A 22,762-nucleotide genomic window follows, 5' to 3' on the forward strand; every position below is an offset into this window, starting at 1 on the left:
TACCCTGCGGAACTCCAGAGGTGACCTTGACAGCTTTAGATGTTCCACCGTCAAAGACAACCCTCTGGGTTCTCTCCGTAAGGAAGGCCCTAAGCCAAGACTGAAGGAGGCCAGAAATACCATAGTGCTCGAGCTTGCTCAGCAGACGTTCGTGTGGCACAGTATCGAATGCTTTGCTAAAGTCAAGCACCGCGGCATCGACCTGTTTGTTCTGGTCCATGTTCTTGGCCAGGTCTTGGAGGGTAAGCACCAGCTGGCTCTCGCAGGACAGACCCTTCCTGAAGCCGTGTTGCGCAGGGGACAGAATGCCATGAGCGTCTAGATGTTTCATCATATGGCTGTGCACGATGTGTTCGAGCACTTTACCACAGACCGATGTCAGAGACACCGGCCTATAGTTTGATGGCAAGGTTCTGTCCCCCTTTTTGAAGATTGGAGCGATGTTAGCTGTTCTCCAATCTTCAGGAACATCTCCCGTGGATATTGACTGGGAGAATATGACCTGTAGTATTGGCGCAATTTGTTCGGCTACGGTCTTCAGGAGGCGAGGTGGTAATCCGTCTGGTCCTGTGGCCTTGCTGGGGTTAAGACAGGAGAGCTGTTTGGCTACCCCCTCCACTGTGATGTTAAGGGAGGGGATAGTTGGAGCTTTGGGTTCGCCAAGGGTAGGAACGGTGGTCTTATCCTCCCTGGTAAACACTGACTCAAACTGGGCCCCCAGTGCATCAGCCTTTTCTTTGGGGTCAGATGTTAGCACCCCCTGATGTCTTAGGGCGGACGCACCAGTAGAGTCTTGTCTGATGGATTTGACATAGCTCCAAAAGGCCTTGGGATTATCCTCGATGTTAGACTCCAGGTAATTGGAGACATAATCCCTATGGGCCTTCCTAACTCTCTGCTTAACGCCCTTCCTACACCTCTTGAACTTTGCCCAGGCTTCATTGGAGTTGGATCTCCTAGCCTTGGAAAAAAGTTCAGACCGCTTACGCATAGCTTTGCGAATCTGGGGAGTTATCCAAGGTTTGTTGGATTGTGGCCTCACTTTTTTCCTGGGGACATGCTTATTGGCAGCACCACTAACGGCTGCCTTAAACAGCTCCCAGTTTTCTGAGGCAGTGTTGTGCTGAGCCTGGTCTGCAAACTCTCGACTGTATGTTGCCATATCCTGCTGGAGTGCATCGATGTTAGCCTTCCTCCACAGGTATATGAGCCGATCTTTTGAGTTTGATGTTTGGGGCTTTACTTGAACATCAATCAGCGGGATGTCATGATCGCTGAGACCTGGTAAGATTTTGACTCTCTCCACTAAGGTGGAGTTTGTGGTGAGAAACAGATCCAGGGTGTTCGAAGTTTGCCCCACAGTACGAGTTGGTTCACAGACCATTTGTTCCAGACCACAGTCATTGGCAAGGCTGATGTAATTGCTAGTGAGAGTGGATGGATTGGAAGCGGTGGTATTAGCTTCAGGGTTCCAGGTCGCATCAGGCAGGTTGAAGTCACCTGCTAGCCAGATGTGGGCATTGTTGTTATTAGCCCGCTTTTGCAGCACTGATCTTTCTAGTGCTACAAAATCATCATGACCAGCTGAGGGGGGGGGGGGGGGGCGATAGTAGGCCCCTATGTAGATGGACTTACTGTTAGCCAGATGGACCCGGACCCAGGTCAACTCGCAGGGACAGTCCGGGTCTGGGTGGTGGGTTGCTATGATGTTGTTCTTTACAGCAACAAGCACACCCCCTCCCCGGCCAGCTCTGTCTCTCCTGAACACATTGTACGTGTCCGGAAAGATTTCGCTGCTGCCCACTGACGAGTCCAGCCACGTCTCAGTGCCAACAACAATGTCTGGTTGCACAGCTTCGCAAAATGCATGCAGTTCAGGTACCTTATTGCGGATAGATTGAAAGTTGATCACACAGGTCCTGACTGGTTTGGTATGTGTGCGGTCGCGAGGCGGTGGAGTAATACCATATCCGATAGGCGAAGACGTAGCGATAGGTGAGCCGATAGATCTTGCTGGACTAGAACAGGTGCTGGTGTTAAAAGAAGAGAAACAATTAGAAGTTTCGAATACTGTAGTGTTGAAGAGGCTGGAGCTGAAGTTAGGTAGGCCGCAGGAGCAGCAAATCCAGGACACGTTAGGGTTGTTGATGGTATTATAGACCGGTGTTGACATACCCATGCAGTCAGTATGGTACCAGACATCACATGAGTCGCAACAGATGGCATGCCGGCCGTCCACCTTTTCCCACCTGACGGCTCGATGGCATACGCCGCAGGGGTACTTCGGTGCCCTAGGTCCCGGATTTAACTCCACATCTCCAGCCAGAAGGATTATCAGGGTGAGGCTGAACAGAGTGAATTTAGGTCTGCAGTGGGGTGCTAGTTTACCATTAGAGTTAATAAAGATAGAGACTAATGTTAACTTCAGGGGGTGATTGGCACATGTGTTGTCCAGCAGGGGAGTTAACGGGAATGGACTGTTAAAGGATGGTTTAAGGGTGTGTGGTATGCCTTCATGCCTGGGAGTGAAGGGAGAGGGATCATGGTGAGAGTTTACAATTAACACTAAGCAGTGGGCTGTTAGTAGAATGCTGCCCAAGATGGTTGAGAATGTAACGAAACATGTCATAATGCTTGACCTGCAGGGGTTCTCTCCTACTCAACAGGAGGAACGCCACGCTGGTGGGGGGCAAATTACATCGTAGATATGGGATATACAATATAGAGAACAGTACTATAGAATGTATATAAAAGTGGAACGGTCTCACCGGTCGGCAAAGGTGGCGTCGAGCACGCTCCGGGAGACGGGGGAGGGGGGCGCTATGTAAATCTAAGAAAAAGAACTAAAAATGCGCCGCCCAAGAGCGTCCGGGGTCCAGAAAGTTCAGGCTGATGTTACGGCTGTTTGTAGATGTAAAGATGTGTGGATGGAGTGTGGAAACAAAACTAAAAAGAACTAAAAAGAGTGGAAAGTGATGGAGCTCTAAAATCGGCCTCCCGCCCGCCCGGGATGACCTGGTCACATGTGCTTTCCTTCTCTTTCATCTCTCTTTGTGCTTCCAAACACGTGTTACACACTCGCTGCTGTTTCCAATTGGTCGGCTTATGCACAATGTAGTTGCAATTCTACTTTCTTTCTCCTATCATTTTTGTCGTCTGTTCTCATGTGTAGTTCTCATTCTCTTCTTCTTAGTTCTATGCGACCAGCAGTTATATATCTTTCGTAGAATATCCCGCGCGGAATCCCCAAATTAAACGACGAGAAATATGGCGAAACACGAACAAGGAACTCACATCCATGACGCGATCAATGCAACCTAAATTCCTTGACAAGCACCTGTGATAGACAATGTGCCTTCCTGCACGTGCAGTTTGATAATTTGATTATCAAACGACAGCCAATCAGCGAATTGGAACGCTCAATATCTTTGTTATGTCGAATACTGAAACGACACCATTGGTCACCATTTAAGGTATTTTTCTCTGTTATCCAATTAGATAGCCCGTTTTAGATTAGTCATTAGTAAGCCAAATCAAAATTGATTGGTTAAAAAAAGTCGCGTGCTTTTTATATTTCAGCCATACATAGTATGGTGAAATATATTGTATTCGTAATGTTTCTTTCTTTCTTTCTTTCTTCTTTCTCCTGTCAAATCTTCAAAGTGATTCATCTCTGCCGTTCCTGGACCGAATGACCTGAAATTTGGCACAGGGGTAGAATGGGCCAATACCTTGATGCTTTTTTCTCAGTTTTTTCATATCTGCCTCTAAAATGATTTTATTGAGACTTTTTTGGTCAATTTTAGACCAAAACTGTATATTTTGGCCCCTGTACCCTGGTATTACAACCAAATGAGCTGAAATTTGACAGAGATGTGCCTTGATAATGCCCCCATATAAATTCGATAACACTTTTGGTGTACAGTACAACAAAATGCTTATTTTTGCGATTTTTTGACCAATTTTTGACCAAAAAGGACACTTTGGGCCCCTGTACCCTGGTATTACAACCAAATGAGCTGAAATTTGACAGAGATGTGCCTTGATAATGCCCCCATATAAATTCAATAACACTTTTGGTGTACAGTACAACAAAATGCTTATTTTTGCGATTTTTTGACCAATTTTTGACCAAAAAAGGACACTTTTGGCTCCTGTACCTTGGTATTGCAACCGAATGAGCTGAAATTTGACACAGATGTGCCTTGATAATACCTTCATATAAATTCAATAACACTTTTGGTGTACAGTGCAACAAAATGCTTATTTTTGCGATTTTTGGCCAATTTTTGACCAAAAAAGGACACTTTTGGCTCCTGTACCCTGGTATTACAATTAAATGACCTGAAATTTGGTATAGATAGGCATTAGATACTTGGTAACAAGATTCAAGTCAAATTTTTGACATAAACAACTTTAAAATGATTAATTTTGGCACTTTTCTGAGGGGAAATTTGTTTTCTTTTGGCCTCCTGACGTGACCTTCCGTGACCCCGCACAGAGCCACACCTGTGCGCGTCAGCCGGAGAGTTGATTGAATCAAAGACCTAGCCAATCAGCGAAGAGGAGGCCAAAGGCTAATTAATATTCATAAGCGGGGCCTCATGATCCCGTATATAGCAGTGTTCCCGCCAGGGGGAGCGAAGCCCGCCTAAGGCTCTCGCATTTTAGACTATTCAGAAGGCTTTATATTGTATCAGTTCTTAGGGGCATATCTATGATAATCGCAGCAGTCACTTAACTTCTCTTCAGGAGTTTAGCGTAACACTATTTCAGGTCAAACCGTCAAAGGCAACTAAAAACAAACTTTAATGTTACTGAGTTCAACAGTACTTATAACTTGTTATCCGAAGTTGAAACGCTAGCGATGGTATTTTCGCTGCGCTGTTAGCTCCGTGCGACTGTTGTTGACGGTCTTATAACGGTATATTTTGCACCCCTGTACCCTGGTATGAGTAACATTTGGTATAGATAGGCATAAGATAGTTGGTAAAATGATCCAAGTAAAATTTTTGGCTTAAAGTACTGTAAAAGGCTTAATTACAGAACTTTTTTTAGGGGAAATTGGTTTTCTTTCGTTCTCCATGCCATGATCTTTCGGACGTTCACCCCACAGAGCCGACATCTGCACCTGCGTCTAGCCGGCAGGAAGAGTTAATTCAATTAATGGTTCAGCCAATCAGCGAAGAGGAAAGCGAAGGCTAATTAATATTCATAAGCGGGACCACACAATACGTTAACTTGAAGACTCAGGCCGTACAGACTTCTCGCCAGGATTTTTTCAAAGCGTCGGACAGGGGTCCGGGGGCCGCCGAATGTCCCTGGCGGGGTCCAGGGGCAGGGCCACTGTGGGGGGGGGGGGGGGGGGGACCCAGGGGGGCAAAACCCCCCCGGAAGCTCTTGCATTTCCATATCTACGATAATCGTAGCAGTCACTTACTTCTCTTCAGCAGTTTGACTTCAAAATATTTCGGGTCAAAGCTTCAAAGACAACTAAAACCTCATAAACAACAAACTTTACTTAGCTCAACAGTATACAAAAATATTGTACGGGTTGCCATCCTTAGTTGAAGCGCTTATTTATAGCGCTAGTATCTTCGATGCGCCGTTAGCCGCCGTGAGACTTTTGTTGACGGTCTGATATCCCTACGTCGCCGCCTCGCTGATATTCCCACGAACATGTTTCAAGAAAAATACCCAGAAAAAAACGCTGTTCTGCGTCAAATTCTATTCTATAAAACATGTGGGACTCAGTGTTACAGTCTAAATATTTTGTAGAAGCACCGCTGTAGGAAAGAAGGTCCAAGCAATGTAAAACATCACGTAGCATGAAGTTCGCTGTCAACTGGCACACAGCACATGGCTGTTTGAAACTCTAAGTCTAATCAACAGCAGTGTTTGATTGATAGCCGGCGGTCCTTTGATGAAGTCGGGGAAAGGTGCGTTAGTTAGAAAATCTGCGTTTAGTTTTGATACGTAATTATAAGTTAGACAGTGGCGAGAATGATGATTTTCTCATCAATATTTCTCTTCAGAATTATTTGAACTTAATTGTACATCTAAACAATTGGCTTACCTGTGCAATGTTTATATGATTAATGATCATGTGTAACGTATGGCTCCTAGTCAATAGATCAGCATTTTCTCTATAGTGACCACCTGTCTATAGTGGCCACATTTCCTAGTGCTGTTGTTGTTTGACATAAACTTTGAAGTTGAACATTTAAATTGTAAGTAACTTTAAACTGCCAGAGTTTCAGCCCAATAAAACACTCTCAGTGCCAGCCTCGAGGGTATGAACAGACTGACCAGACAGACGAAAATAAATCCTCGAACAAGGTTCAATCGTATCTTCCGGGTCTGGCAGGAAGTTGTTAAACTAAAATAAGAATAGGCTCGATGGCTGATTGCATACAAAGTAAAACAGTTTAACAGTTTTACAGCTTGAAGAAAACAAACGCTCCTACAGTACCTGCACCTGCTTGATAATTATTAAATCGTATGCCCTACTTGAATAAAAAAAGTTCACTGCAATAATAGATGTACCCACATCACAAGGAGCTTATAAATACTTTTTTAAACTTACACCTAGTTATCGTACTGAAAATTGTTAATGACATTACATGAAGTCATTCAACAATTTTCAGTCATGATGAAAATTTTCTGAATGGAAGGTGTGATTATTGTCATTTTCTGAAAAATAGAAGCAAGCTCTGTTTTTACCTGGAATCAATTCACAATACCAGTCCACTTTGGGGGATAATGTACTGTTAAGAGGATGTTCCATTTTTGCGCAGGGGTGATTTGGAACAGTCCAATGTTGCGTGGGAAGGGGTATGGCTGAAATATGCTGTATTTGCTCTTAAGCAAATGTCGGCCTTTCTAGTTTCTGATATTTTCCATATAGACGTATGTAGCACCCCGATTTAAATCGCACGCCCAGCTTGCTATTATTTATGTTTATTTGTCTTGGCGAATCTGAACTACTTACTGACAACAACAGCAATTCGTCAGATAGCAGAAAATATACTCAGGTAAGCAAGGACGTTATATATGATTTGTTTGACCGGATTTCATAGTTTGTTTATGTAAATAGCGACAAGACAGCGACAAATCTAAATGGCGATTTCTAGATGAACTATCTTTTATTAGAGTGTAAAATACTGTCACACACACATATATATACTGCCACGAGTAGATGATGTTGTAGACATCTGCGATTGATTACGTCAACACGACTTATATACCAGCATAGTGAGAAGTACACTGGTGGGGAATCGCAATGCTTTATGGTAGTACTAGGCTTGTTACAAGATGGCCGCCATCCAAGATGGCGGCTCTTGGTGGAAACCCGAAGTGGGTGCAATAAAACAGACCACTGCTCACCGGGATGACCCTGGATGACTACGCACAAGGTACGTATAGGCGGGGGATACGTGTGTCCTTTATCTTTCATGACATTGATACTTCTATGAGGAGCCGATTGCCCAATTTCTACCGAATATACCATTATGAGACATAAGTTTGGAGCCTCTGCCAACATCAATCTCGACTTGAGAAAGTACGTTACCTCCAAATCGCATTTAAACTCGTTTTGTCATTACCACTACATGGATCCCTAGCACACGAAAAATTTGAGATTAATCGATGTGGCAGATCTCGAAAAATTCAATGCACAATGTATTTGCCCCCCTCCCACCCTCTGCAATTAAGGAGACAAAGTGTGTCAACTTCAAGGACTGGGAGAAATTCAAAAAAATCAATTTATCTTATTCAAAGTAATTTATATCATGAGTACTTATATCACTCTAACATATTCTAGAATCTTGAAGAGATCCATTCATTTGATCTTGAAATACAGACTGCCAAAGTTGCTTGAATTTTGCTCAGCAATATTGTTTACACTGTGTCATCTTCATGGACTGGGAGAAATTCAAAAAAATCAATTTATCTTATTCAAAGTAATTTAGATCATGAGTAATCATATCACTCTAACATATTCTAGAATCTTGAAGAGATCCATTCATTTGATCTTGAAATACAGACTGCCAAAGTTGCTTGAATTTTGCTCAGCAATATTGTTTACACTGTGTCATCTTCATGGACTGGGAGAAATTTAAAAAAATCATCTAATCTTTTTCAAAGTAATTTACATCATGAGTACTTAAATCATTCTAACATATTCTAGAATATTGAAGAGATCCATTCATTTGATCATGAAATACAGACTGCCAAAGTTGCATGAAATTTGCTCAGCAATATTGTTTACACAAAGTGTACTTCAAGGACTGGGATAAATTCAAAGAAATCAATTAATCCTCTTCAAAATATTTTAGATCATGCCTACATAAACTACTCTGACATATTCTGGAATATTGGAGAGATCTGAGTATTTGATCCTGAAATACAGACTGCCAAAGTTGCATGAATTTTGCTTAGAAATATTGTTTACACAGTGTGAGCTTCAAGGACTGGGATAAATTTAAAAAAATGCATTGATATTTTAGGGAGTATATTGAAACATGACTACATATATCATTCTACCAGACTCCAGGATATTGGAGAGATCCACTCATTTGATCTGTAAATATTGACAGTCAAAGTTTGTAGACTTTTGGTCAGCCATATTGTTTATACTAAGTGAAGTTTAATGACTGAGATAACTTCAAAGAAATCAATTAACTATTTTCAAAGTAATTAAAAACGTGACTGTATATATCACTTTAATATGCCCCTGGATATTGGAGACATCCACTCATTTGATTTAGTATTATAGCCAGTCAGAGTTTCTTGAATTTTGGTCAGCCATATTGTTTACAATGTATGCAGTTTAAGGACTGGGATAAATGCAATGAAATCAATTGATTCTTTTCAAAGTAATTGAAAACATAACTGCATATATCACTCTAACATATGCCTACATATTGGAGAGATCCACTCATTTGATTTGATATCATAGACAGTCAAAGTTTCCTGAATTGTGGTCAGCCATATTGTTTACACTATATGCAGTCTAACTTTAATGACTGGGATAGATTCAAAGAAATCAATTGATTTGTTTCAAAGTTATTTAAAACATAACTTCACATATTACTCTAACATATGCCTGTATATTGGAGAGATACACTAATTTGTTTTAGTATTTTAAAGACAGTGAAACCTTCCTGAATTTTGGCCAGCAGCCATATTGTTTGCACTTTGTGAAGTACACTGTGTGTAGGATGAATTCCAAAAAAAAGTAAGCTGTGTGATTTAAGTGAATTAAAACAAGAATGCATAATAGTATATGTTACATCAACATATCCTGAAAAGTACAGAGATGCTGAATTTTGATCCAGAAATGAAATATTGACTTGCTTGTCTTTAGTTTTGTTTTCTTCAGTTGTATTGTTCAAAGTGTCTTAACTCTAAGCACTGGGATAAGCTTAAAATGTTCATAATGTTACCTATATCTGCATCAAACTTTGATAACTATGATACTGAGATTACAGTTCTTACAGCAGTATATCTATGTGTACAATGCTTTATAATGCCTTACCCCCCTCCCCCATTTCCCAAGAATGGTAAAGAAATGTTTCTAATCCATGGCTATTTGGATCTTGTAAACATGTTTCACCTCATAATAGAGCTTCATTGCTCCTAATAACTATGACTCAGGATGCAAATTTTTGAATATGAACATAACAAAAACCACAAATGTATACAAATCATTCGAAGGGTATGCACAGAAATGTTATTATCCATATTAGTTTGATGATATGCAATCAGATTTTTTTACATTATTCGAGTAAACAGAAAGAAAAGAAGCACTTACAATCATAATCCTCTCTCTCTTTATTTTCTAGTTGAAGGACAGAAAATTCTTGGTTTGCTTTGAACCAGGACTCTGGAGTTCAACCCCGCCTTACATCAGATTCTCTCACCAACCCTGCTATGATTCACAGACCTGGAATACTCACTGAATTGAAACATCACTACTCATTTTATAGCTACTGTGTGTTTAAGTTGTTTGTTTACTATTTGCATTGGTGATTATTATATTTCAGCCATACCATAGGTATGGTGAAATATATTGTATTCGTAATGTTTCTTTCTTTCTTTCTTTCTCCTGTCAAATTTTCAAAGCGATTCATCTCCGCCGTTTCTGGACCAAATGACTTGAAATTTGGCACAAGGGTAGAGTGGGCAAATACCCAAATGTGTTTTTTTCATTTTTTTCATATCTGCTCCTTAAATGATTTTATTGAGGTTTTATTGCAACTTTTGGACCAAAACTGTATATTTTGGCCCCCTGTACCATGGTATTACATCCAAATGACCTGAAATTTGGCACAGAGGTGCCCTAGATACTTATTCAAAGGATCCATGTATAATATGTGGTATAAATCACTTCAAAATGGCTCCTTAAGGAGGTTTTTGTGGGAGAGTTTAGGATAGGTAAGGTTGGAGTGCCGAGGTCAACGACCTCTAGGTCATTCTGGTGTGTCAGGGCCACAGGTGTGCCAGGTAGATCCAATTATCTACCTATCTACCTAGTCCATAGACATCCAGGTGGTTGGTGGACAAGGTAATTCCAATTAATGGCCAACCAATGAGCGAGCTTATTTTGCTGGAAGAGTCCATTGTTGGACAGGGGGTGTATTTTAAAATTTACTTTTAGACTTTGGTGATAATGCCAATGTTTTTTTAGTGGAAGTGTTTTCGCACTGATCCACTTGACATAAGACTACTACTGGGACAGTCCATTTTTGCACATAGGGGGGATTTAAAAAAAATCAGTTTTGGACATGGGTGATGATTCCGAATTCCATTTGTTAAATGGAAGTTTACCCCCACCTGAAGACTGTACATAAGGAGGATTCGGCAGCCAATCAGCAAGCCTTGTGTTATCTGGAAGAGCCCATTCATGCACGGGGGACTTTTTTTAAATTCAGTTTTGGACTGGGTTGCTTCTTATACAAAAGGCCATGTACTGTGAGTATTTCTGGACTTGTCTATTGTGCAATTTCAAACAGGGTGAGCTGGGAGATTCCATTCTTCGACGGAGGGGGTATTTTTTTTAAATTCATTTTGTGGACTTTGCTGACTATTTTAGCTGATATATTTTTGGATCGCTCCACTTTACATAGGGGTATAAGGCAGGAAGAGTCAATTCTTGCACAGAGGGGGGATTTTTTTCAAATATGGTTTTGGACGGCTGATGATTCCAAATTCCATTTCTTAGCGGAAGTGTTTTTGGAGTCGTCTATTTTTTTGAGTCCATTCTTGAAGGGGTTTTTGTAAGATTCATTTTTGCTCATAAGTGTGATTAGTAGTTAGAAGACATTTTAAGCAGAAGTGTTCCATTTTTGCACATGAGTGATTTTGGAACAGTCTATTGTTACATGAGGAGGGAGATGGCTGAAATATGCTGTATTTGCTCTCAAGCAAATGTCGGCCTTTCTAGTTTGTAATTTATTTTTATGATTTGTTATACCTCTTTTCCAACTTTACCCTACTGTCTTTGATTGAAAGGAGGCTGGATAAAGGCAGTGTATTGTTGTGCATTGTAATGCTCAATGTTATGAACCAATGATGTCTTACCTGAAAGTGTAACTTGAAAAATATATATAGTATATCTGTATTAACTTGAAATAGTAGAATTGACATTAGTATAGGACCGAAACAAATGTACTTTATCTATTGTGTGTCCGTTGTTTTCTTTTCCCTTGGCATGAAAGAATATCCTAGCCTGTGTGCTATCCTAGTTAGATTACCAAGGCTCCTATACCTCTCCCCCATACATAGGGAATTGTAGGGGCCTTAGCAAACAAGGATTGTGCAGCATATACCCTGTGGTATCTTTATATCTTAGACAACTTTGTGTAATATCTGATGCATTGTGATCAGTATCACTATGATAGGAACTACTGGTTTGATATTACATTTCATCATCTAATGTTAGGTCTATCGATGTTACCATTTTTTAAATATTTCTTTTGACACACATTAAAACATATTTTCTGATGCACACTAAATGATATTGTTTAATGAACAAATGGTAAGATGAATCTTGCAAGTCTGTTAGCAACTACAGGTGTTACATCCTATTCAATATCAGTAGTACAAATGAATGAATCTACAGTATTCTATAAAGAGATATCTATGAAATATAATATTGGGAAAATAATATGAATAAAAGTTTTAAACATAGAATTTATACTTTAAACAAGAAGATACTCTATGTCATGTCACCTTTTTATCATAATAAACTGTATGCAGGCCACACCTGTTTTTCCATTTTCACTATTTTTCTGATAACCCTCTGGCCTTAATGTTACATCAAAATTTTTATCATGTGCTTAAAATTTATTGTCTTCATTTGCATTCAATTTCTTTTCATGTACAGTCTTAAGAAAAGTTTGTGCCAAAAATTTTGATGTTTTCATATATGATGATTTAACGTTATTCATAATATTAGATGATTTTCACAGTGGAATTATTTCACAGGAAATCTGTTTTTCCCATTTACTCTATTATTTTTCTGGGACGAATTTGGAAAGTGGCCTTGGCTTATCATATTTCGATATTGTTTGGCTCAATAGTTCTCAGGAAAGCACCCAACACAATGGCCCTACATTACGATGCGTCAGTATAGAACAAACTGCAGGAAGTAGAAATTTCAATTTTGCCGCCACAAGTTTGTACCCATCATCCCTTGCGCCTGAAACAAGCCTCGATTTCGTGGATGCCGGCGTTTCCATGGCCTGATACCAGAAGTTGAAATGTGACCTAAGGCCACAGCACGTAAATTTTATGGATGACATCAGCGCGTGCATTAATTTTCGCCTGATGTCGACAGAAAAAACAAGAATTTTTTCTTCTGTAGGGTTGGTCAACATGACGATAAAGTACCACAGTGACTGTTAAACCTTCGTGCCACTAGAAAGGTGAATTGAACAACACATATAATAAAGAAAGGTTAATCCGAAATGGCTTTTCTCGTGTGTTTTTTTTCGCCGACCCGCATCAACTTTGTTGTTTACTTAGTATATGATGGCAACCAATGAGGTTTTGAAATGGCCCGGTTTCCAACCCAGAATGCACTTACATCCAACATGGCAGCCAAACAGGTGTTCGTAGCGGTACAGACGGTAGGATTTTAACTGTTTTCTCTGATATTCTTTCCCTACCAAAAATATAAACAAGATATCGGTTAGGCTATATCCCAAGCATACACAGAAACTCTGTACCTTTAGGAAAAATGCCTGCATCATCGTATATTTACGTACAATGTAATTTAAATGTCTGTGATTCACAGTGGTGTGTAACCCTGAAACAAAACGCAACAGCCAGCGCAGTGCCATATTGTCCCCTTTTTTAGCTCGGCAGGTAACTTGGTATCCTGTATAGCGTGGATTGGTTGGACTCTCTACGGGGACAATAGAGCTCTATGCCGCCTAGATTATCTATGGCACCCGGTCCGAGTCCCGGTCCCGGTCCGTGCAGAAGTACTACCGGGTGCCCAAAATTACCCGGGCGGCGGAGAGCCCTCTCTGCCCCGAAGAACTCTAGCCCGATTCACGGTAGAGACTGGGTACCGGCGTTTCTCCGAAAAGAGGATTAAGCTGACGTTTCGGCATCAGGTGGTGGTGACGCACTCGTTAGTGGTTACCATGGCAATAGATACATTAAGGGCTTTAGGTGCGGCGGGGGCGTCAGCCAATTATCTGAGTAGGCCTTAGGAAATAAAATGTCGTGTTTTCTGTTTCAGCCCCCCAAAAATTAGGGTCGCTAGGTAGGGATTATCTTTTTTTCTTGTAACTGTTTTAGGCTGGCCAAAACTCTAGCATGACATATTACAATACAGTTGGACTAAGAAAACTGAAATGCATGAGGACACTAAGTGTCTTTCAATGTCAAACTTGAATGTTGTGCATAATAATGGGTACATTTATCCTTCATTAGATAGGACAAGCAGTGTTTTGACTTCAATAAGAAGTAAGCTGAATAAAAATGCCAACTGGAAGCTATGTGACTCCACTGTTCACCACAAAAAAAAGTCTGCAGGTTTTTAGGGTAGGTTAGGGAAACAGGAAACACAACTGTTTTTCTAGGCCTAACTGTCAAATAACTCCAAAGTCTGATACCTCTGCAAATATTTGTTGTTCTGTTGTTCTGAAGGTTTTTCTTGCTTAGGTTCATCTTTGTTAATCTCTAAGCTATGGATAAAACACATGATGAGGTGCCTTGGGAAAACTCGATGGATTGAGGCCAATTCGTAATGCTGCCCATTCATATGCATGATGTGATGTACCTCATTACATAGAATGGAAAAGTACTAGACAGTATATAAGTTCAATTCCCCAAATACCTCTTGCATAGAAACCAAGTTGTCACATTATCTTTATTGAAACAAGCCGACTTCCTACAATCTCTCTAAAAATAAAGTATCCAATGTCTGCCTTATACTAAGTTATAGAAAACGCCACCTGTTTTCATGTTAGATTATACGTTACCATCTATTTATGAGTAGCTTCCGTCCAAAGTTAGTGGTTAATGGTGGAACCATAATGCATAGTTGGGGACTGCATCTCGCAGCCACGGAAACAACACTTCAACACCCCATCATCAACTACTCAACCTACTATTCCAAGACTATAATGGTCAGTCTTGCGGGTGGTCATGGGTTCGATTTTAGCTCTGTATTATATAGTCCTGGCATATGGATGACTCAGGTAGGATATCGCTCTCTGGTGGTCCCAATCCTTGGGTTCTGGTTTGGAAACGTCCGTCGAACAAGACAACACCACAGGGTGCCAATGAATTTTTTTAGAGGTGAACGTTTCAGAGATGCCTTTGAACCATGTTTTGTTACCATGAGAACAAACAGGCTACAATGTTGATTAATGAACTTGATTGTGGTAGATTAGGTCTTTGTAGATTTTCTCATTCAAAGGCAAGCATTGTTGTAGTGAAGATCAGACAGTGCAGATTGTGAGTTAAAGAAGCAAGATGAGAAAGCTATGTCATGCGGTGAGCACCGACTTGAAGCAAACCAAGATCTATGGTATGTGTTTTTGTTATCCTAATGTTCTTTTTTTCCAGGTTTTTCCAAATCTTTTGAAGAAGGCAAGTACCGAATGAGTGCTCATCCCAAGGTAGAAGTGTGGCTGAATTCGCCTGGGTCGTTTATTTCAGGTAAATTTCCTGCCTAAGCATTTGCAGTGGCGGCGGCACCGGGGGGGCAGGGGGGGCGGCTGCCCCCCCGGAAAATATGTTGGGGGGGCGTCGCCCCCCAAAAAAATCAAGCTGAAACCTTGTATATTTTTATGATAATGGAAATTTCATAAAATCAAGCTAGTCTAACAGCAAAATTTACCCCTGAAAATGCAAGAAATGGCGTTTCAGAGAGTCCCGATTTCAAAATTTTGCCAGACCTCCCTTGTGACGGCTGCGTCTTCGGCGCAGGACAATGTTGCGGGAGCGTTGCTCTGAAAAATCTTTTAAACCAATAGAAATTGTAGTATCGTACTTAGCTTAGTTTACAAGCAGATTGTGCCACTGAAATGCAGGAAATGACGTTTCAGACGGTCAAGATTTTAAAATTTTCTCCGGACCTCCCTAGCGATTACTAGCGCCTCCGGCGCTCACAACGACATGGTGAAAATTTGCGCGTCGTAGCTTAGGTCATCGCCCTCAAATATCTTTTTCTTTGACAAAAATGGCATAAGATTTAGCATAGTCTGCAAGCAAAATTTGTCCCTCAAAATACAGAAAATGTCGTTTCAGAGGGTGCAGATTTCGAAATTTCCCAAGACCAACCTTGCGACAGCTCGCACCTTCGGCACTCGAAATCGTGAAAATATTTTGGGTGTCTTTCTAACAGAATTGCCATCAAACTTAGCTTAGTCTGGCAGGAAAATTTGCCCGTCAAAACGCAGGAAATTGCGTTTTAGAGGGTCTAGATTTCAAATTTCCCCGGGGGAGCATGCCCCCGGACCCCCCTAGGGTGGTCGCGCCTCCGGCGCGACCGGTAGCGCCTTCGGCGCTACGTAAGCGTGTGCCGCAAATTTCTGTCAGTAAAAGTTCACCCCCCCCAGACGAAATTTCGTGCCGCCGCCTCTGATTTGCACTGATTTTATAAAAGAAATGCATGAATCACTATGCGGAAACGTACGAATGTTATGTGAAATGCACAAACCTTATGCAAACTGGTGGCCGACTACTATGTTGGGAGAAGGCATATTTTTGTTAGCATTTCTACCTGATATTTTGCTTAAGATTTGTGCATGTCAGATTGTGATTTCTGCATCTTTATAGAATTTGTACGTTTTTTGCAAAGCAATTTGTGTGTTATTCATAAAATTCGTGCAGATGCGTGGGCACTCCAGAATTTGTGGTCTTCTTCTGTTATTGGTCCTACAGTTTTGCTTCATCACAGCTTGCATTCCGTTAACTTAGTCAGAGTTATACATTCAAATGTACATATCAAGTACGTGTACATAAAAGATCTACTTCACAAAGCCGACTTTTCACTGGCCTGAAATTCTTATTAATGTTGTATTTTTATACTTTTATATCATTTGCAGCAATGAAATTCTTTTATTTTTCAGTTGGAAAAAATACTTTATAGCATGCGTTACTCTCACCTCTCAAATAAACGTACCGGTTCGTTTATTTTTTTCCGCCTCAAAATCCACCCGGTACGTCCTTATTTTAGACGGTACGTTTATTTTTTTTTCAAATTGAGGCTTTCTTTACTAACCAGGGATCCCAAAAATAGTGAAAGTTTGGTATTTTCTGCCCATATTTCCGCGGTATTTTTGCTTAAAATTCACTATTTTTCGGACAAGGCAGCGCGGATTTCCCGGCCGCTAGCGCTATGACCCAAACATAACTAGGGATGCGTACCGGTACGCAGGACCGGTTCTGGACTTGCAAAAACGTTTCGATTCAGGTCCAAAAATACCGGAACACAAGTGATTCGGTACTGGACTCGTAAAAAATATATCCTCTTCGTTTTAGACCATCTTCAACCTTCAAAAAGAAAAAAACAAAGACGAAAACATCTCCAAACATCGAGGTCACATGCTACACACGCAGTCACTTACTTCCGTAAATTCCATGCCCGTAGCCAGGGGGGGTTCGGGGGGTTTGGAAGAACCCCCCCACTCGCTCAAAAGGTCCGCTTTTTCAGGATGGAAGGTCCACTTTTTCATGTCCAAGATTTTTTTTTCAAAGGCATGACTGATTTGCATTTTTCATTGATAGACATTTCAGCCAATCGTAGTGAGTCTTTCACCAAAATTTGCCCCAGAAAGTGCAGGAAATGGCTTTTCAGAGGGTCCAGATTTCAAAATTTCCCCGGACCTCCATTTCGAGGCCTCACGCCTTTGGTGTCGGACATGGTGAAAATATGTTGAGGGAGTTGGCCTCAAAGCCTTGTCCTTTAATAGAAATTCCATTAAACTTCGCAAGCGATTTTTGACGGCCAAAATGCAGGAAATGGCGTTTCAGAGGGTCATAATTTCATTTTTTCCGGGGGAGCATGCCCCCGGACCCCCCTAGGTACCTTACGCCTTCGGCGTGAGTCTTGCGCCTGCGGCGCTCGATGGTCCCACATTTACTAAAAAGAACCCCCCCAACCGAAATCCTGGCTACGGGCATGAATTCTCTATCAAAACACAGAAATTAACCACCAACCAAACAAATTAAAAAGTTACCAATACTTTTCCACTATTTTTCACCCGTAGTCAACTTGTTTTAATGTTCCAGCAACGAAAAAATCCTTCCAAAACAAAGCACAGCGTTCAATCGGCTCGAAAACATCCGCCATGTTGGATTCATCAACTCACGCCAAATCTCGCGGTAATGCGCGAGAGAATTATATATTTTCTGCAGTTATTTTATTTCTCGATAGGGGGCAGTGTCTATGACCTCCTTGGTTTCTGCAACATTGAAAATAGCACAAGTGGTGAATAAGGTATTTTAAGTTGGAATGTTTCTTCAAAATGTTATTTTGTAACAATGATTATAAAATAAACTTCTTTTTTTATTTCTTCAATTTTCATTTTCATTCTTTTTTTTAACTTTTATTTTAATCTTTGTTGATGGTGTTACACTCAGATAAAGAAAATATGTGCAATAACATAGGAATTATTCTGTTCTTTATTCATACAATTAACTGATATGGTACTGAGGCATAAATAAATAAAAAGAGCCTACCTGCTTATCATCTTCTCTTGGACTGAAGTAGCATGGGCACAGTTTACATGTCAATTTGGTATTTTTCCGGGGGGTACTTTTATTCCAGGGGGTACTTTAATTAGATTTTGAAGATTTGTCCGGGGGGTACTTTTATTCCAGGGGGTACTTCTATTTGAGAGGTGAGAGTAATGTTTCAACTACAATAGGACTCTTCTTGCTTGCTACTCTACTTTGTTAGGATGTCATGTATTTATGCTGACAAGAAGCATGATGTTTATTAGTGCTAGACATGCTTCTAGTGCTGTTGAGTTTGGCGAGCTGTAACAGATGTATAAGCACAATTTATGGTGACAGGCTAGTGACCAATATCTACCCACATCTATGATCTACGCATGGGAAAATTGCACCCCAGGAAAAATCTCACTGGACGATTTGGCAAATATGGTAGGGAGGTTTGGAGTTCAAGTCATGGCTGTTGTTGTTGACCTGGTGGGAAAGGGTACAGTTTTTAGGACGGGGCACTAAATTAGTCTCGGACTTGGGTTGGGATACACTCAAAAATAGAAGAGCAGCCAACAGACTTACAAATTACAATTCTCCAGAAATCTAGACAAACTTTTGAAAGTCTTCTAGCCCTGCCGGTTGATTCCTATCTGCAGCCGAACCCAAGGCAATCTCGACATAATCACCCGACATAATCACCCATAATCACATAAACCCAATAAAACCAATAAAGATCCACTATCGAATGGAATAGTCTACCATATCCAACCACCCTTCAAACTGATCCCGTTAAGTTCAAGGAAGGGGTGTTACAACACCTGAGGAACGGCCAATAAAACAGCAGTACTGCGCCCTGGGTGGATTGTCCCACTAAAAGGTGTTGCCCAGTAACCATACAAGAACTAAACAGTGATCCACTGTTCATTGTATATGTCAAAAGACCTGAGGGAATTTCCCAGGTACAATGAACCTGTGAATTCTACACATTATAAGCATCTGTTTTTCCTGTCATGACAAGTGGAAGGGTATCTCTTCGCTGAGCTCCACTGGTTTCAGAGTTTTCAAAATAATTTATAGTTTGTTTATCAAAATCACAAGACTTTTTAAGCCAATCTTGAGATTTTTCAGAAACTAGCTTCAGATTTTTCATAACATCTTGAGATCTTTATTTAAAAATCATTTATTCTTTATAAGAATCTGTGATATTGGACAGGAGAAGCGCCACATGAGAGTATGGACGTGTGGCACGATGAGCTGAACATGAGCTCACAAACCTGAAACATTCTCTGGATTGTTGATAAGAATTCAAGACTTTTTCCAGACAATCTTGGAATTTTCTGAAACAAGCTTCAGATTTTTCATAACATCTCAAGATTTTTTTTAGAAATGTTCAGATTTTTTATAGACTCTTGAGATTTGTTTTTAAAAATCATTAATTCTGTTTCTGTGATATTGGACAGGAGAAGCACCAGATGAGAGTTATGTATGGACGTGTGGCATGATGAGCCACACGTCTAGATTGAGTTCTAGATTGTTTATAAAAATTTCGAGACTTTTTCCAGACAATCTTGAGATTTTGTGAAACTAGCTTCAGATTTTTCATAACATTTCAAGATTTTTTTTAGAAATCTTACTATTTTTCATACAATCTCAAGATTTTTTTAGCGGTTCGTTCAACCGTTTGTTTGGATGCATGGATACATAGATGGATGCATGGATCGGTCAATTTAATCAAACCCTTCTAATAGCCCTTCTATACGCCTGATTGCGTAATTGTCTCAGCGTGGCCGACCGGTCTAAGGTGCTGGATGCAGATAGCAATTTGCTTCTGCAGCCGTGGATCGTGGGTTCAAACCCCACTTGTTAACGTTGTTAGACAAATCCTATGTAATATTTTTTTCAATGGAAGACAGACCAATTTTTTTCATATGATTTAACATCCAGGCTTTTTCCAAAATACGCACCAGCCAGCTTTTTTCAGAAGCTTTCTTGTTTGGAAAAAAATCACTAATTCTTTTTCTGTGATGCTTGACAGGAGAAGCGCCGGATGAGAGTATGGACGTGTGGCACGATGAGCCGGACATGAGCTCACAGACCTGGATGGCTACTTCAGGGGACGTGAGGAACGACACCAACAGTGTGTCCACCATGTCCAGCAGTGGTCAGTTCCTCCAGCTGCCCGGTGTTCCGGGACCCAGCAGCATGAATGCTCCATCTATTGCCAGCTTCCGCAGCAATGAAGATGGTAAGACATTACGTTATTTGAAGCTTTAAACAATTTAGGCCACACCAATTTAATTTCTTGCTTCACGGATTTTTTCATAAAAAATATGGAGCGACAGGGAAAAAAAATGAAATAAAAATTATAAAATGGTTTGGGTAAAGATAAATACTAATCCAAAACATAAAGAATAAAAAGTTTTCAGCTTGAAAAAAGTACAAAAACACTTACTGTACAGTAACAGCACCTGTTCATTGAAAATTACAAATTTTAAAGTAGTATCAGTTTTTATGGTTGTCCCATTCTTCATGAATGAAAAATATAACTGCAATAGTAATACCCACATTTTAAGGAGCTTATAATATAAAGTCCAATTTGCTACACTAGAAAGTTGGTGAATGGGTTCATTAATTGTGAAAATTTGCTGTCAGTGGTAATCTTTTTTTTCCAAAAAATAGGAGCAAGCGAATACGTGAACCAAACTATTAAATTGGTATTGCCTTACATATCTCGACATATCCCTTTTCCCGACACAGTTTGGAAAACAAATTTTATATGGCTCTATTACATACATGTAGTCTATAGGGCTGTGTACCTAAACCCTTTCCCTTGACCTCAATTTCTGGTGTACCTGTACCTGTATACCTAAACAAACTAAATCGCTAATCACCAAGTGGGCACCATTTTTTTTTGGATTGAGATGAGATGAGGTGAGTTTTATATACAAATTATGTAACTCTTTACATACAAAAATGATGAGTTTTCTATTATAATATATCGCAGTTGGGTACTTGTTTAGGTACACGTACTGACTTGCTTTTTAGGATTGATTGAGTGAGTGATTGATTGATTGGTCATTTGGTCGATTGATTGGTTGACATTTCACTGATTATCTTTCCCATGTTACAGCCGACGATCACAGCCACCCTAGCTTCAGCCCCCCTCCCAGCATGCGGGTGACCTCACTGGAGGACCAGTTCTACAGCAACCCTGCCTTCAGCATCCAGGACTTTGACAAAGAAGATGACTTTTGCAGATCAAAGGTTTCTAGATCTAGCTCTAGTGAAGAGATCCAAAGCGGAGAGCAACAGTCCCACGCCAGGTACTGAGGACTATATATATGATTTTTTCTTATTTTGCTTTCCCCATGGACAATTCTTATATGAAGAAAAATATTATTGCGGGAAGATAATGTAGAGTAAAATTCAAGCAAAACGAGAAACTACAAATTTTAAATGTTTTCTAGACATTTAAGCAAAATCTTCTTCTTTTTTCTTATTATGCAAGAAAAAAATTCTAGAAATTCTTGTTTTTTCTTAACCAGATTCAACTCTTAAGAAATACAATAATTTTTTTCCTTTCTGTTGTCGTACTGTTTTATCTGGGTAAAAGTCTTGAAATCGTGCAACTGTGTAATTATCTGTGCAGATTAGTCATTTTGAGGATGTAGGTGAAACACGTACTGATTAATTCAATCCTTACTGCTGGATATATATGCAAAATTATGATTCGTTGTTGATCTGCAAAACTCTCCAGTACCACCATTACCAGCCGACACCTTCTGAATGTTCCGCCGCTGGTCCAGTCAGGCGCGCGGCACCAAGGCGCCATGAGCGTGGTCAGCTCCTGCCCGTCCTGGGGGGACGAGAGCCGCGTGCCGTCCCCGCGTCTGGAGGAGACGGCGGGCGGCGACGAGCCTTGGTACCGCCTGGACCTCCCGCCCAGCCGACTGTCCTCGATTAGCGACGGCAGCGTTTGGAGCGTAAGGTAGGTACTATGATATAGGTTAGACATCCAGGTAATAAGATACACCAAAAAGTAGTTACTCAAGCAACTGGATATGGTTTTGGAAACGGTCAGATGTTTCAACTAACATCAGGCGTCAGTGTTACTGAAAAGTCTGACCATTTCCAAAACCATATCCATATGCTTGAGTAACTAGTTTCTGGCGTAAGGTAGGTGCTGTCTAAGCCTGGAGTCCAGCCTTGTTAGCTTTTGTCCGCTCCCAATCTTTGCTACCCTGCCTACAAGACAGGAAGCCATTACTAGTAACCGTAACTGTTGCCATATAGCAGCCATGTTGGTGATGATATAGGACCTTCCTACAAAAGGACTTTAGGCCAAACAGCCAATTACAACCCAGGTTGAAAATCCAGATCATATTAATTGTTCAAAAGTTTATTACAGCAGTACCATGGTTGGCCACCATGAGGCCCAAATCAACCTTGACCTTCGAGTACACAACTGCATGCTTTATTCAGCTAATAACAGTTTACATAAGCAAGTAAAACAAAAAGTCTGAAAGTGCATGCGAACAATATAAAACAAACCATTGAAGAAACCAATGAA

At 40.6% G+C, this 22,762-nt stretch overlaps 2 protein-coding genes across 2 annotated transcripts in view; one reads left to right on the plus strand and one right to left on the minus strand.

Annotated features, from left to right (window-relative positions):
- Positions 1-854: 854 nt before the first annotated feature.
- LOC118408710 lies at positions 855-2,304 on the minus strand (the record flags this gene model as incomplete). Its single annotated transcript, XM_035809562.1, is given in 2 exon segments — positions 855-2,223; positions 2,226-2,304. Coding segments are annotated over 2 exon segments (1,448 nt in total), but the record flags the coding sequence as incomplete, so codon positions are not given.
- Positions 2,305-14,466: 12,162 nt separating this feature from the next.
- LOC118408713 (cyclic nucleotide-gated cation channel beta-3-like) overlaps positions 14,467-22,762 on the plus strand; it is a 29,127-nt gene continuing 20,831 nt past the window's right edge. Inside the window, exons 1-5 of the mRNA XM_035809565.1 lie at positions 14,467-14,717; positions 15,088-15,180; positions 20,228-20,437; positions 21,323-21,515; positions 21,950-22,180. Coding sequence (XP_035665458.1) covers positions 14,705-14,717; positions 15,088-15,180; positions 20,228-20,437; positions 21,323-21,515; positions 21,950-22,180 — 740 coding nt within the window. The 5' untranslated portion in view covers positions 14,467-14,704. The remainder of the gene's footprint in view (positions 14,718-15,087; positions 15,181-20,227; positions 20,438-21,322; positions 21,516-21,949; positions 22,181-22,762) is intronic.

This window comes from Branchiostoma floridae, unplaced genomic scaffold (assembly GCF_000003815.2).
Source record: "Branchiostoma floridae strain S238N-H82 unplaced genomic scaffold, Bfl_VNyyK Sc7u5tJ_372, whole genome shotgun sequence".
NCBI lineage: Eukaryota > Metazoa > Chordata > Leptocardii > Amphioxiformes > Branchiostomatidae > Branchiostoma > Branchiostoma floridae.